Source organism: Lepisma saccharinum, chromosome 17, assembly GCF_977018435.1.
Source record: "Lepisma saccharinum chromosome 17, izLepSacc3.1, whole genome shotgun sequence".
NCBI classification, from domain to species: Eukaryota; Metazoa; Arthropoda; class Insecta; order Zygentoma; family Lepismatidae; genus Lepisma; species Lepisma saccharinum.
In genome coordinates, this window is record NC_139245.1 from 16,455,621 (window position 1) to 16,470,737 (window position 15,117).

A 15,117-nucleotide genomic window follows, 5' to 3' on the forward strand; every position below is an offset into this window, starting at 1 on the left:
ATGCCTAGAGGTCAAAATGTAAACAGTGTGACATACGCAAACCTTATGCGTGAAAATTTGAAACCAGCAATTTTGAAGAAGTGACGTGGTCTGGTGTCCAGTGGCATCCTGTTACTACATGACAACGCGAGACACCACACTGCTAGAGTCACATTAGCTACCATCAATAACCTAAGGTTCATCTGCTTACCCCACCCCCCATATTTCCCGGATCTGGCATCTTCAGATTATCACATTTTTTGGCCCACTTAAAGACGCTCTTAGTGGCTCAAGGTTTGAGGATGATGAGGAAGTCCAGGCAGCAGTGCATGACTGGTTACGCACACACCCAAAATAATTCTTTGCACATGGAATTGGGAGGCTTGTGGAGTGCTGGCGCAGGTGCATTGAACTTGAGGGGGACTACATTGAATAATTATCATGTGTTGTATTTCATTCGATTAATAGGTTCTGTAAAAAAAATTATTTCAGTTTATTTATTGAATGTACCTTGTATATATATATATATTTTTTTTATTTTATATATTTCATTATATCCCCGGCAACCCTACTACTATGAGATAAAATTTTAAAAAAATTTGTCATTTCCAATTAAAAATAAAGCTAGATCACTAAAGCGTTGCTGGCTCATAATACTTTGTAAATAGTTTTTTTTCTTCTTAATTTTCAATTTAGAAAACTATCTCTCTGCTATTGCTACTGCGACATGGACACTAAGGGACATGGCCAAGATCTGCATATATGAGGATAACTGGAAGTAAACAAGTCATATTGTATCACAATGAGATCAGCAAGCTATTTCACATAATTCATGTCCTTTATGTTGTGTTTGCATGTTTGAAAGAACTTCTAGCTGATAATACAGGGTTATTCAAAAAGAAAGAGCAGATTTCAAATGTTTATTTCTCACGAACTATGAAAGATAGAAACACGTGCTCTTTCTTTTTGAATAACCCTGTATTTGTGGCTGTAATGAATGTTTTGAAAGTTTTTGCAATTTCTCCAGATCCGTTAGGAAGCTCAGTGTCTACAGAACTTGACAAAAAGAAGGTTGTATTACTTTCTACGTGTTTACAGCAGCTTTCATACCTTTAAAACGATTACCCAGTTGTGAGCAAATTGTGTCTATCACGGGTAAAATATTGATACTTTGAACCAGCTCTTTCGGTTGGTAAGTCTTTGGTTCTGACAGAATTCGTCCGAGTGCTACTTTATCTTTTTGGTTCTTTTGTCAGAGAACACACTTGGAACCTCCCACTTGGCATATATATTTCTTTGCTTATTCAACAAGTGATTCAAATGTTGATCCTCAAAGTTGTCATCTCTAAGAGAGCATTCCCTAAGAGATCAAAAGATTCTGCTTGTGATGACTTGGAAGTAATACTATTTATCTGCTCAAAGACTTTACATTGAACACTCAATAATAAAATGAAACAGGGATTTAAATCAAGGTATTCAGTTATTCTAGCATCCAGACAGGCACAGTTGCAACTGGCCCCACCAGTTGCAACTGTGGTCGCTGAAACAAATTTTTTAATAGATTTAAAATTATCCCAAATAAATAGTATAAAATGTTTTCCGGTAAATTTGTAGCAGTGCTCGAGCACTAGGTAGAGAAGAAAGTTGCTATTCTGAAGAAAATTGTCAGAAGCGAATGTAGGACACCATCTTTTTGTTGCTTACCGGCTTGTAACCAAAATCATAGGTATAATCTTCCTGCCTTGAGCTTATTACCCTTGCCCCAAGTTCCTACAAACCGGAGATTCAAACCTTTTGTCACAAAATACCCTTTCCTTATAGATGGAACTAAAGTCTTCGCCAAGAGGTCAACAGTTGGGTGTAGGGAGATACATGGGGTTCAGAATTTGAAATTTCTTCCTGCTTCAACTTTAGAGCTTTGTGTTCTTGCAAGTATCTTGTCTCGAGTCACTGTGAGTATAGTCAATGTGTATTTGTTTGTGTGGTAAGAGTTCTAGAGAGTTGTAGTGTGTTTCCAATTTTAATGGTTAAATTTCTATTTTTGTGATAATTTTTACATAAGAACCAATTGAATCTGGAAATAAATAAATCATACTAACTCCTATGCTTTTCTCCGTTAATATAGCATGATAAATATACAGGGTATTTTGTAAGTTCATTTACAATGCTTGGGAGGTGATTGTACGAGTGAAAATAAGGTGGAAAGTTCATGTAACAAAATTCCGGAAACTGCTTTGTTGCAGAGTTATTGACGTTTGAAAACGTGGGAAAATGATTTTCCGAAGTGAATAATGGCAAAACGGGTGGAGAGTAGTCGTCTGTGTTGGGCGGTCCACTAAGAAAATGGGTACGCTCTTGTCAAAAAATCACGCGGCAATGTTGTGCAATGTAGGCGCAAGGGATTCCCCAAAGGATGCAAACGAAGATGTTGACGGGAGTGGGGTGGGTGTGCGTTCTGCATGAGCTGGTATCGACAAAAATTGGGATGTGTTGAATGGCACCAAAAAACAAAGAAAATTTCCTGAGCGAAGGGCACCATGACGTAAAAACGAAAAAAATGAACTGTCATAGGTTGCATACCCTGAAGGGCAGATGGGTGTCCATGTGATCTGACGTTAAGTACCACATTTTCCGCTAGGGGCGCCAACAGTGTAGGTTTCCTCATGAAGGAGTGCACGTGTCTGCCATTCGTGCTTCAGGTGCTGTGCCAGCAACAGGTTGTTAAACATTCACAGTTGAATGGAAAGATGTGAGGTTCTTGGACAGTAGTGTTGGGCAAACATTTGACCTAGCAGTGTTACATGTTAATTCTTAGCCACAGTCCATCGTGTTGTGTGAAGTGTACTAGTGTTAACGGCCATAAACACTTGTAGCCCGGTGTAAGGGATGGCTGCATACACGTCCCAAGAGCTGGCGGAATGCATCTGATTTATGGGGAGGCTGGAGGTAATAGGCGTCCTGCAAGGAGTCTGTATGGGGCACATTTTCCAAATAGGGTGTTACCATCGCACACCTTATTTCAAACTGTAGACACTCGACTTCGGGAAACAGGATCAGTGTTTCCACCTCGTCGAGAAATTGGACGAACGTGAAGTGTTTGAACACGATGGTTTGTAGAAGATGTGCTAACTGCAGAGATGGATCATCCAGGCACCAGTACGCGCGCACTAGCCCACGAACGAAACACCTCCCATCTGAATGTGTGGCGAGTCCTGGCAGAAGAGGGGATGCACCCGTACAAATTGAAGAAAGTGCAAGATCTTTTACCTCGGGACTTTGGCCCACGTGAGGACTTTTGCCAATGGTTTGTTCATCAAATTGAAACTATCCCCAATATTCAGAATATGGTACTATGGACTGATGAGGCTATCTTCACGAAAACTGGTGTGTTCAATAGTAAAAACAGTCATGTGTGGGAACATGAAAATCCACATGCACTGCTAGTGGCACATCAGCACAGATTTGCAGTGAATATGTGGTGCGGGATACTGCATGACCATTTGATTGGACCGTACATTCTCCCTGTTCGCCTATGTGGACCCACTTATCAAGCATTTCTCAGTGAGGTTTTGCCTGAACTACTAGAGGACGTGCCCTTGGCACTGAGACAAAGACTGTGGTTTCAACATGACGGTGCACCCCCACATTTCGATCCGAATGTGTGCCATTTCCTCAATACCGTATTCCACAACCAGTGCATTGACGGGAGGGCCCGTGCCATGGCCACCTCGATCGCCTGATATTACGCCCCTGGATTTCTTCCTCTGGGGAGAGATGAAACGCCTCGTTTACGAAACACCTTTCATGTCAGCTGAGGACCTCGTTGCCCTTATCAATGTAGCTGCAGCATTGATAGCAGAAACGCCGGGGTTGTTGGGTCGCACTAGACAATCCTTGATTCGCCGTTGTCGCCTCTGCTTGGAAGTACATGGTGGACACTTTGAAAACCGTCTGTGATGAGGTTCCCTTCACATCTCCATTAAGCATACTGTGTGCCCTTCAGGGTATGCAACCTATGACAGTTCATTTTTTTCGTTTTTACGTCATGGTGCCCTTCGTTCAGGAAAATTTCTTTGTTTTTTGGTGCCATTCAACACATCCCAATTTTTGTCGATACCAGCTCACGCAGAACGCACACCCACCCCACTCTCGTCAACATTTTCGTTCGCGTCCTTTGGGGAATCCCTTGCGCCGACATTGCACAACATTGCCGCGTGATTTTTTGACAAGAGCGTACCCAATTTCTTAGTGGACCGCCCAACACCGACGACTTCTCTCCACCCGTTTTGCCTTTATTCACTTCGGAAAATCATTTTCCCACGTTTTCAAACGTCAATAACTGCAACAAAGCAGTTTCCGGAATTTCGTTACATGAACTTTCCACCTTATTTTCACTCGTACAATCACCTCCCAAGCGTTGTAAACGAACTTACGAAACACCCTGTATATATTATATAGCCGGCACCCGTGCAGAGTGGTTAGCACATCATGCTACGATGTCAGGGGTCCTGGGTTTGAATCCTGGCCTGGGCATGGATTATTTATGATTATGAGTGTCCATTCATCCATTTCACCATATCACTCATTCCCATCTTTGCAAATTAGCCAAAAGTACCACAAAAGCGAAGTCAAATAAATCAGTCAATCAAGCATATAGCCTATATACATACGTAATTGTTTAGCTTTCGTTTCTGATTCAGATCCCTCCAATCGGAATAACCTAGCTACGTCCCTGCATCCAGAAAAGACTAACAACCAGCTATTCTTAATAGAACAGCATGCATAGACATTTTCCTTTTTTATTTTGGAGAATTAATTTCCATGGGTGCTTCTAACCCCTACAACTTAACCTATTATCTTGAGTGTGTCCAGGCTTGTAACGGCATTTAAAGGGAAACCTTAATTTGTGTACATAGTGGGGCTTCGATTCTTTTTCCTGTATGACCCAACAAAATAATGGACAAAAATGGAAAGGAAAAAAAAATATTCTAGCGTGGAAAATAGGTTTTAATGAATTCTTGTTTAAAAAAAGAATACTGCTATTAATTTTAACGTCGGCGTGGAAAATAGGACGAAAAGAAGTAAAGAAAGATCGAACACGGATTTGACAAGATTTGGCGGTAAAGTACAAAGCTAAATTGCTAGAAGGTTTTGTTTTTTTCACCGTGAAGATAGACACCATTTTTGTCTGAACAGTAGGGGTGTGCGGGACAGATTTTTTTTTGTTCGGAACAATTTTTTTTTAATGTAGACATTCGGGACGGAAAAAATTCTCAATTTCCCGCTTAGTCGGGAAATTTTCAAAATTTCCCGAAGCTCTGGAAATCTGGAATTTTACACGTCATCTTAAGTGATTGTTTTTCCATTTCTGGAATAAAAACTAACAATTTCCGATAAGTTCCAGACACTTACAATGGAGAAAACGTCAAGAATTAACGACTTTTTAAAATGAGTATTCGGTATTTCCCGATTGCTCGGGACCATGGCCGTATTTAGAGGGGGGGTTTCTAGGGTTCAAACCCCCCCGAAACTTCTGACATGTTGGATTAATGGAAGTTCAGAAACCAAAATCTGTAACAAATTTTCAATTTTTTTTTCGAAGCATCACAAAAATACAAGGAGACAATGTTGAAACGATCGAGCTAGAATTTTCATACATTTGGAATTCTGAAAGTTGAGTGAAACAGGATTTATTCTCAGAATCGTACCCAACCCGCGACCCCTCCATTTTCACTTCTGCTGTCATCTTTCCAGTGTTGCTCCTGCGTCACAAGGAATAGACTGAAGATTCCCTTATGATTGTCCCAAAATTCCCTTTCCAGCTTTTAAATTTCCTGTCCGATAAAGTTGAAAATCCCCCCTTGATAGGAGTTCAAACCTAGGATACCCAGTTTCGTAGCGCTACGTTCGCGATTGAGGTTACAATCCATGCACCAGGCTAAGTTTTTAAAAAGAATAACTGCTTCCACACTTTTCAAAATTCCAAAAATGTAATATTAAAGTTAAACAACAAAAACTTTATGACTAAAATTTCCATCTAACTTTTAAAGCTTTTTCTTGAAGGTGTCTAAAGTTTAATGACGAAGTATAATAATTCTACATTTCAGTACACACTGTATGAAACGTAAAAAAACAAAAAGAAACTTGTGCTGGATATTCACTCATCTGCTGGATTGAGTAAGCCCCCCTCAAGGATATAACAATAATATAATAATAATAATTATTAGTATTATTATGTAATAAAATTGTTTTATTATTATGAAATTTTAATGATTATTGTACAATTATTGTTATTATTTCTATTATTCAAATTTCTGGCGACGCCCATGGGAACAATTATGAATGAACCCCCCTCGAAACTTTTTCCTGCCTACGGCCGTGCTCGGGACACCGAAAAGTTGAGAAGTCATTAATTTCCAAAATCGGGACGGTACATTTTTTCCCGATCCCAACTTTTAGGAAGCTAACAACATAGGCATTCTTCGTCTGACGTCAGAACGGAATGCTGCTCTAGTGTTGTGCGATAAGGGCGATCCTTTTGACATGCTTTTCTGAGAGTGCGGTTAACGATTGTCAATTGACTCAACTTTAATTATAGATGGCGTTGTAGTTGTTGCGCACAGCAGACGGCGGCACATGTGCGAAAAGTGATAGTTTGTACAATGTCATTCGTTGCTTTATAATATCGTAATTCAGGGAAAAAGTAGTTTTTTTTTTGTTCATTTTAAGTGAATGATCAGACACATAAGTCGTAAGTGCTTGTATCTTTTTATTCTAAGTACTTATGCATTACAATCAGAGTATTAGACAAAGGTACACAATGTTTACATTTAGGTTTGAATGTAAACAAATATCTATAGTCGCTCTCATATAAAAATAAGTGAAATTATCAGTGAATATGTACATATATGATTTACATTCTACGTAAATGTAATACACATAAAAAGCGTAAATATATTTTTGTTAGAGTCCACTTGAAGGGGTGACGAATCGAGATGAACCAACCACTAAGTACCTTGCCCAAAGTGTGTGCATAAGCACCTGTAACATTATTTATTTACAAGAGAGAGAGAAAAAAAAGATTACCACAAACCTTGTGCATTCAGCACATATCGCCCAAGCCTGAAAGGTGGAAATGCTGGACAAAATTTGTAGCTTATTAAAATAATTTTGAACGGTAACAGTTTCATACATCGGAGACACATTTCTTCAATTTTACACAAGAAACTACGGTAACAGTTTACTATCCTTCGGACACCTATAACTTCTTAGTTTCGTCAATTTTTGACATTCGTACATACCTATCTGCTTTGCGGAACATTCCGCGAATGGTTTTTGAGACTATCCATCCCGGAATTGGTGGGAAATTTAAACTAAAAAAATTATTTTCGTTTGAAATTTTTGAGTCCAAATTTCCCACCGATTCCGGGCTCTGCCCCTGGGATAATTGACCTACCGACCCCAACCACTAACGCGGCCCTGCCTCTGCTCTGCTCCGGCTCCCCGGCTCTCTCTATAGACTCCCTGTTAAAGGCATGTTAGAAATTGGCTGGAGTCGCCTGCCCCCAAGTGAGCCCCAAACTTTTAAATTTGAAGAAATCCTGGTAACAGTAGTATAAGCCGGAGACACATAAAACTCGGTTGTTTTCAAATAAAAATCATTGCTACTTACCTCATATGCATAGCGGAAGATTTTTCAAGCTGGCCATACCTTTTTTTTTCATGAAAAACACGTTACTTTTAACATTATAATCATTTATTGGTCGTAGCTAATTCGGCGGGCAAATCTTGACTCACGTTGTCTATCGTCAGCTGATATGCAGTATCGTCAGCTGATGTGCAGTGTTTCCAAACTTATGAACCGATAAATTCCGCACAAACTATTCACAAAAGGTTTTTAAGCGAATATTGAGGCTAGACTGTACTTTACGTCCTTATCTGCATGGTGATTGCTTCTTTGCGTTCGCGGTGCGCGATCGTGGTGCGGCACCCGGCATTTCTTCGGGTAAGTACCTTTTTCTTTTTACACTTTCTGTTCACGATAGCCCCACTATCCATTCACGGGGTCGAGGTATGCCTACGAGGTTAGGTTAGGCCTGTTAGGTTAGGTTCCATTAGCACTCATTTCACCCCTAAATATGTGCTTCATCATCTAAAAAATACCTCAGTACGTTCAATTGCGCATATCCGGACAACATCGGTTTTTCTCGATTTACTCCTTCAGGAAATTTTTGCTCGCTTTGGGATTTACGTTGTTGAATTCCTTATAAAATAAGCTTTCCAACGATATATGACACGTATTCCTTAGGAAAAGGACGTAAACTAGAGTCTTACCTTTTATTGGAAAAAAAAAACGCTCACACGTCATCTTGTCAAACTTCCGCGTGGTTGCGACACTGTGAGGGGGTTACATAACCAAACGCACGGAACATTTGATTCACGTAGTCGACGGTAATGGCGGCACGAGCTATCGCACAACGGAGATGCATGATTGACGAAATATACCTTATTTACAGGCAAAATACGTAGCAGGATTATAAAAAAAAATATCTCCGGCTTCAGAAAGTCCTCAAGAACACAATTCCGTAAGTACTTTCTCGTCTTTTCTCCTGTAAATTTTAAGAAATCCGTCTCCATCTTATACTACTGTTACCGAAATCCTTGTCCAGGATATGGAAAACTTACCTGAATTTCACACAAAACACCTTCCCGATGTTAGACAATACTACAGGAACTTATTACGGTAAGTAGTTTCTTCTGTAGAAATGAAGAAATCTGTCCGAACAATAGTAAACTTGTACCGAAACGACTTACGGAAATGAGTTTCTCCAAGGTTTAGAATGTTTGTCGAGGTATTTTCTTTCATCGTGGAATATATTTGACTGGGAAATCATGTACTAGTTCACTATGGGGGTGACACCTACAAATCACTTATTTCACACTTCTTTACATTGCTAATGTGCTATTTTGGAATGCAGAACATTTCCTAAGGTGAAATAATGCATTTCTGACTAAGATAATGTCTATTTCTTACATTTACGAGTACTTACTGTTACTTGTTATTTCCATTCTGCAACACACATTATGGCGATAGTGTACTGGTTCAGTGTTTTGTCGATTTATGCAGTGTTGCAACCTTGTTCACCGGAAAATACCTACTTTCGTGCCTGGATTTGAAATTATGCTAAAACCTCGCAAACCATTGATGTTAGCCTCACAAACCATTGATGTTAGCCCCACAAACTATTCGCGTTAGCCCCAAAAACCATTCACGTTAGCCCCACAAACCATTTTCCGTAAGGTTAGGTTATCTTAGGCAAGCATAGTTCATTATGAAGGTAGAAATAACATGACATTTTCAACTGGAAATTCTGTCATATCACTTTACAGTACCACACTCATCAATCATAAAAAAATGTACAAACCACACACACACACCATCTCAATCAAGAGACTAGCCAGTCACCAACCTACGCAGTGGCGACTTGTGGCTTTTTCGGAGTGTAGGAAGAAGTTATGGTAAACCAAGGAAGGTTTGAAAAATGCATTTAATTACATTTCCATATTACTTGTACTATCCATTGCGTTTAGAATGATAGCTGCAGGCCCATGTTCAGGGTATGGCAAGGGGCCCTCGCTCCTCCATTTGAACTATGAAATATTTAAATATAAACCTACGAAAATAACGTTGGCGATGTTTCAGATTTTGCAAGAATTTCGATATTCCTCCCCCTCCCTTTCGTCCTGTGGATTGATGATAATAAAAAGTGCTGCTTAAACTTCAAAATTATGCTAAATGCTTCTAAATTGTTCTGGATTTATTATTTTTTCAGATAATTTAATTCTGCTTTTCTAGAGTTTTGAACTTGTGCTACTTATTATTAACAATCTCCGCCAAAATTGTTTAAAATGGTGCGACAAACTACATGGCTGCAACATAGAATTTTAAAAGGTTTGAGAAAATTGTTTAGGCCTACCTGCAACTTTCTACCTATTTTGTGCCATAAAATCTCCTGACGAAGTAAATCGGGCAGGATGAAGAAAATATAGAGGATGGGTTGTGGCATTATTTTAAAAAAGCTTGCCACTGAATCTGAATTCTCCCTTTCGTTTCAAAATGTCCGCTGGTGAAGTAGAAATAAGATTTGGACATCATTTTATTTTAATTTCCTGCAAACATATTCCTTTGAATTCGATTACTATCTCCCAGGGAATGGCGTTTGCAGATTATGCTAGATTTTACCATTATGCCAAAACAGGCCCGTAGCTAGAGGGGGGGCAGGGGGGGCAACTGCCCCCCCTGATAGCCTGCTCTGCCCCCCCTGTGAAAAATACAGAACACATTCTTACCTAGAATTCTCACTAATCTTTACAATTATATCATGTGTTACTCTAGCAACATTACTAAGACACTTATTGATTTTGTGATTTATTAGGGTGTATGGGATTCCATATAATGTCGTATCAGGATTGGGGGGAAAAATTCCCTTCCAGATTAGACTTCGGGAAATGATTTCACAAATTTTAGTATCTAGAACAGTTGTGACATTTTGAGTAGTCTTGTATTACAGGTGCCTAATGTGTTCGGATGTTTTTCTTGGATATGTTGCTATGAACTTTGAATTGCTTAAATTTTTGTTCCCAAGTCTATCTTTTGGTAATAGTGTGGTAGAGAGAGGGAGTGGATATTTGATTTTTGTTACTTTGCGTTACTTTTCTGCCACTTATAGCTAATCGCAACAATGAAGGATGACGTGAAATTGATGAAGACACACTCATAAACAGTGCCGCAACTACAGCGGGCATTGTCCCCTCCCCCTGACCTTGGACAGAAGTCCATTCTAGGGGAAACAAACATTTAAGTAAAAAACAAGACTAGGAGAATCTAAGAATAGCAGGACAATTGGATACTCATGATGGAATTAGTTTTTACGTGTTCCTTGCATTTTTCTACCAGACGGCCAAGGGCACTTGCAAGGAGCACAGAGGGGCAATTGCCCCCCTCGATTTTAAATTTTATACAAATAAAAAAAAATTTCCTAAAATTTTCTTGCTCGCTTCGCTCGCAATGTCTGCTATTCTCATAGTCCAAGTTCAGATTCATAGCTATGGGGCAGCAGGAGTCGGCCCTGGGAGCCAAACGATCTATATGAAAAAAAATGTTAAAGGGAATGCCATGGTGCCCCGTGAAATTATTGCACCCTATTAAAACAATTTATTTCTATGAAACTTAATATGAAATATTAATGATGACACTGTAATCCAAGAAGTCATTGATCAATCAAGGGATTCCCATTTGTTTGTCAGGTGTCAAACACATGTATTTCAACTATAATATAATACAATTCACACAATATTTTGCAAAATGATTAACGTAACCAGTAGGCAAACGTTGTCTGTAGTGATGCAAGAGTCTCCCCTTTGAAAGAAATAGAGTCCGTGGTGGACTAAGGGACCCATGTTTTAATCAAATTTTTACACAATTCATCAAAGTGTAGGTAATATGTAACCATTATTATTTAATTAATTCTATTTTCCTTGCATAACACAACACAATGGTGTTGTTGGATTCTCGTTAGATTCCTTTGTGCGTAAAAATCTTGCATACTGGAAACTAGAGGGAATCATTATGAAGCATGATTTATAAAAAGGGCTCCCTTAATCAGTTCTGCAGAGAACCCCAAAGTTGTTGGTGCATATTAATCATCTATTAACATTATCGACCTGTAAATATCAAGTAGATACAGTCCCTATTAGCCTACCTAAGTATTTATGTTAAACTTCATATTCTTTGGCAATCTGGAAAGGTCATTATCGAAGTGTTGCTATTTGATGTTGGTCGAAGTTCTTTTGTTGGTTGCAGTTTCAAGATATCATCCCTTTTCTGTTACTTATCTCTTTTGGGCGAGGGGGCAAGTGCCTCTGTGTACCCTGTTATATCTGCCAATGCGACACAATATATTAAAAATTTGCCCCCTCTAGGATTCACTTCGCCCCCCCTACAAAGAATTCCTGGCTACGGGCCTGTGCCAAAAGCATGGTGCTAAATGCCAACAAACATCAAACTATGCTGGGGTTGGCATTGCTGATTGCAGAAACTTATGCTGGTTCCTCGGCCCTCGCCGATTCTTGCAACCTCCCCCCCCCCCCACCATCCCTTTGCTGCCCCTTCCACTCTTCACTCGTGTGTCTGTAGGTTGACCACCAATGTTCCTCAGCGAGTGACAGCAAGCCTGTGGCCATCGTCTTTGGGCTGCTGCTGGAGTGAGCGAGAGCAGTCAACTCTTGACAGTAGCTAACCTAGGCAATTGTACGTACATTGCACTCATAATTTTATAATGCGCATTAAACTCCTAAAAGGTACAAATGAACTGTAGGAAGTTCCTCACTTCCTACATCGAGGAAGTGCCCCTTTACCTAGGCTCTTAAGAAACATAAACTCACACATCAAAGATTGCTAATACTTTGTAACCTGCAGAGTAAATGGTACTGGATTTTAATAACATGTCAGCTTCAACTGGGAAGCATCCTTCCATAAACGTTCTTTGCATTTTCAATTATGATATTTGTGTAACATTACTCTTTTCTTCGTACCTAGCTGTATTTATTTTATTATTACTCATTTCTGGTTCCTTTTTTATTTTAACATCGAGAAATTTATTCAGAATTTTCTTGAGTTTCCTCTGAACCCCCTGTATTAATGAGATTAAATTTTGAAACTCTGTTAATACTTTATTTTTATATTAATATTTATCATTGGATTGTTTCATAGTATGCAACAAATTAATCCATATTGTATTTTTTGCAGATTTCTTAGCGAGAGGGATTAAAAGTCTTATTGCTTTCTCACCGAATTACCGCCGTTGTGTTTGTGTTGTGTCTTCAGAAATTTGCAGAACCATGGCTACAGGTGATCAATGTACTGTAATGTTACAAAGTGCGGACATAAAAACAGAAATGTCTATTTCTGATGACACAGTAGTGGGCATGGGACATATATCCAAAGGATCGCAGTGTATTAATGAAGACATGAATGAGGATATTATCATCCCACCATTACACCTAATGGAAGCAATCAAGGATGAAAATGCAGATGAGGTAAGTATATATAATATTTATATTTGATGTACGAACTGTAGTGATCCTTATTGGATGTATGGCTTCTAAGAAATAATACACAAATGTGTGTTCCCCTTATTTGATTCACATTGAATGATTATGCTTCAAAGAAAGATTCCATCAACATGATTAATGCATTAGTTATCAGTATGCTCATGTCATAAGCATAAGTGCTCCCTACCACCATGTTCTTTTATTTCTGGTCCTGTATAGAGGACAGTTGTGTCAATGCTTCCAAAGTTAGTCATAGCAGTAACAACAGGATTTCAAGTAGGTAAGTTACAATATATCGACAAAATTATAAAACTACTCACATTTTGAAAATCTCATGATTTAATTTTAAGAACATTTGTTCATGTAGCTGATGTTCACATACAGAGGTTTGCGCTAGACCTTGCCCAGACCCGTTTGCCAGGTCATGCAGCCTGCTTACCTCTTTGATATAACTAGCAAGATTTGGCTTCCTGCAGTGAAATGCATGTCCCACCCACCCACTGTATGACATAGTTGCATCATGTAGAAATTGTAGCAGTGCCTAAGCATTTTGTAGTGTTGCCAACTGTAGTGGATTTTCACGGAATAGAAAGGAATTCAAAGCCAATGAGATGCTACATTGCTACTTTTCCACATGCACGTTGAAACCGGTTTTCCGTAGGTATCTTCCATAAGATTATGTTGTTAACAATTGATAATGTTTATATACCTGACTGATTAATGCATTCTCCAAATCTGCTTTTGTGACATTTATTCCTCTTTGTATTTCCTCAATGGCCGAGAGGACTGGTGATCAGTGGCGAAGCGTGACATTTTTACATAGTCATTGCAAGATTTGCCAAACATCAGGGTAGATCTTTCAGTGGAGGGGGATGCAATATTTCTCTGCAATAAACGCCAAGGTCATTGCCAATCTAATGTAAATGCTCATACCACAGACCTTATGACTACAAAATACACATAATTCTATCCCATTCGATGAGAATTATTAAATATGATTAATTTGTATTTCTGTAATCACCACCATGCTCATCTTCGCAGGTCTGCAGACCACATTTAAATTCACGGCACCATCTCTTCACTAGATCATATGAAAGGCTAAAGTCACCAAGAGTTCCCACCATATCTGCATGGATGTCTTCCCGTGTTAGATTTTTCTTGAGTAAATTTTTTATCACTGCTCGGACCTCAGATTTTCCCATTGTTTCACATGTGGCTACACTTCTTACTGATCATTAACGTGTAACAAATAGAGAAATTGTTGTAAATTCTTGAAACTTTGTGGATATTAGTCTAAAGAATGAACAATGTTACATATAAAATTACAGGTCTCTACTATCACTGGAAATGGGTCAGGGGCGGAGCATGCTGAACCACCCTCGTAAACATAAAGGCTACAGCACAGCATGTTCATTTATTTTATTATTTATTTTCTTAGCTATTTTTCAACTATTGTATTCTGTTTTCTTGCTGATATTATTTTATGCTTTAAACATGGGGATGGGACTGAAAAAAAAAATGACCCAGCCCTTCAAGAGTGGGGGGACCTTGCCATGGGGTGTCTGCCTGTTCAGAAGCGTTCGGTTGTTCTCGGCACCGGCAGAGACCAGAGGGATTCGCACCATTCTGCGATGATCTGAGGCATCCAAGACCATCGCCTTCAATAGGAAACTTTGCAGGAGGATTCGGTGCGAGGGGTAGTATTTGACCCTCATTTCAATGCACTAAACTTTAGCGAATCTCTTGTGTATTTCGAGCTGTTTCATGCTGTCCCTTGGCTTATTTTGCACAAATATGCGAATATTCTGACTTATCTTTTACTTCTCTAAAATATTTAAAATGCAACATTTCTATTATTTTGCTTGGTCATCGCCGCATCTCCCGATGACCGGATTCCTCGCCCCTGGTGATCTCGTGACCTACAGTCCCAGGTGTGAGCTATTGTGTGAGCAGTGGTGTTCCTTTGTGAGTGTCCATTTATCAATTTCATCTAGTCACCATTCACCCTCAGATGAAATTAGTCTG

At 39.2% G+C, this 15,117-nt stretch overlaps 1 protein-coding gene across 2 annotated transcripts in view; it reads left to right on the top strand.

The window, feature by feature from the left end:
• The first annotated feature begins 6,591 nt into the window (after positions 1 to 6,591).
• Positions 6,592 to 15,117, top strand: part of LOC146001554 (pseudouridylate synthase RPUSD2-like) — a 1,108,196-nt gene continuing 1,099,670 nt past the window's right edge. For both annotated transcript variants that reach the window (XM_083139021.1, XM_083139022.1), the window contains exons 1-2: positions 6,592 to 6,730; positions 12,788 to 13,077. In XM_083139021.1, the coding sequence (XP_082995147.1) occupies positions 6,712 to 6,730; positions 12,788 to 13,077 (309 nt within the window). In that variant the 5' untranslated portion in view covers positions 6,592 to 6,711. The remainder of the gene's footprint in view (positions 6,731 to 12,787; positions 13,078 to 15,117) is intronic.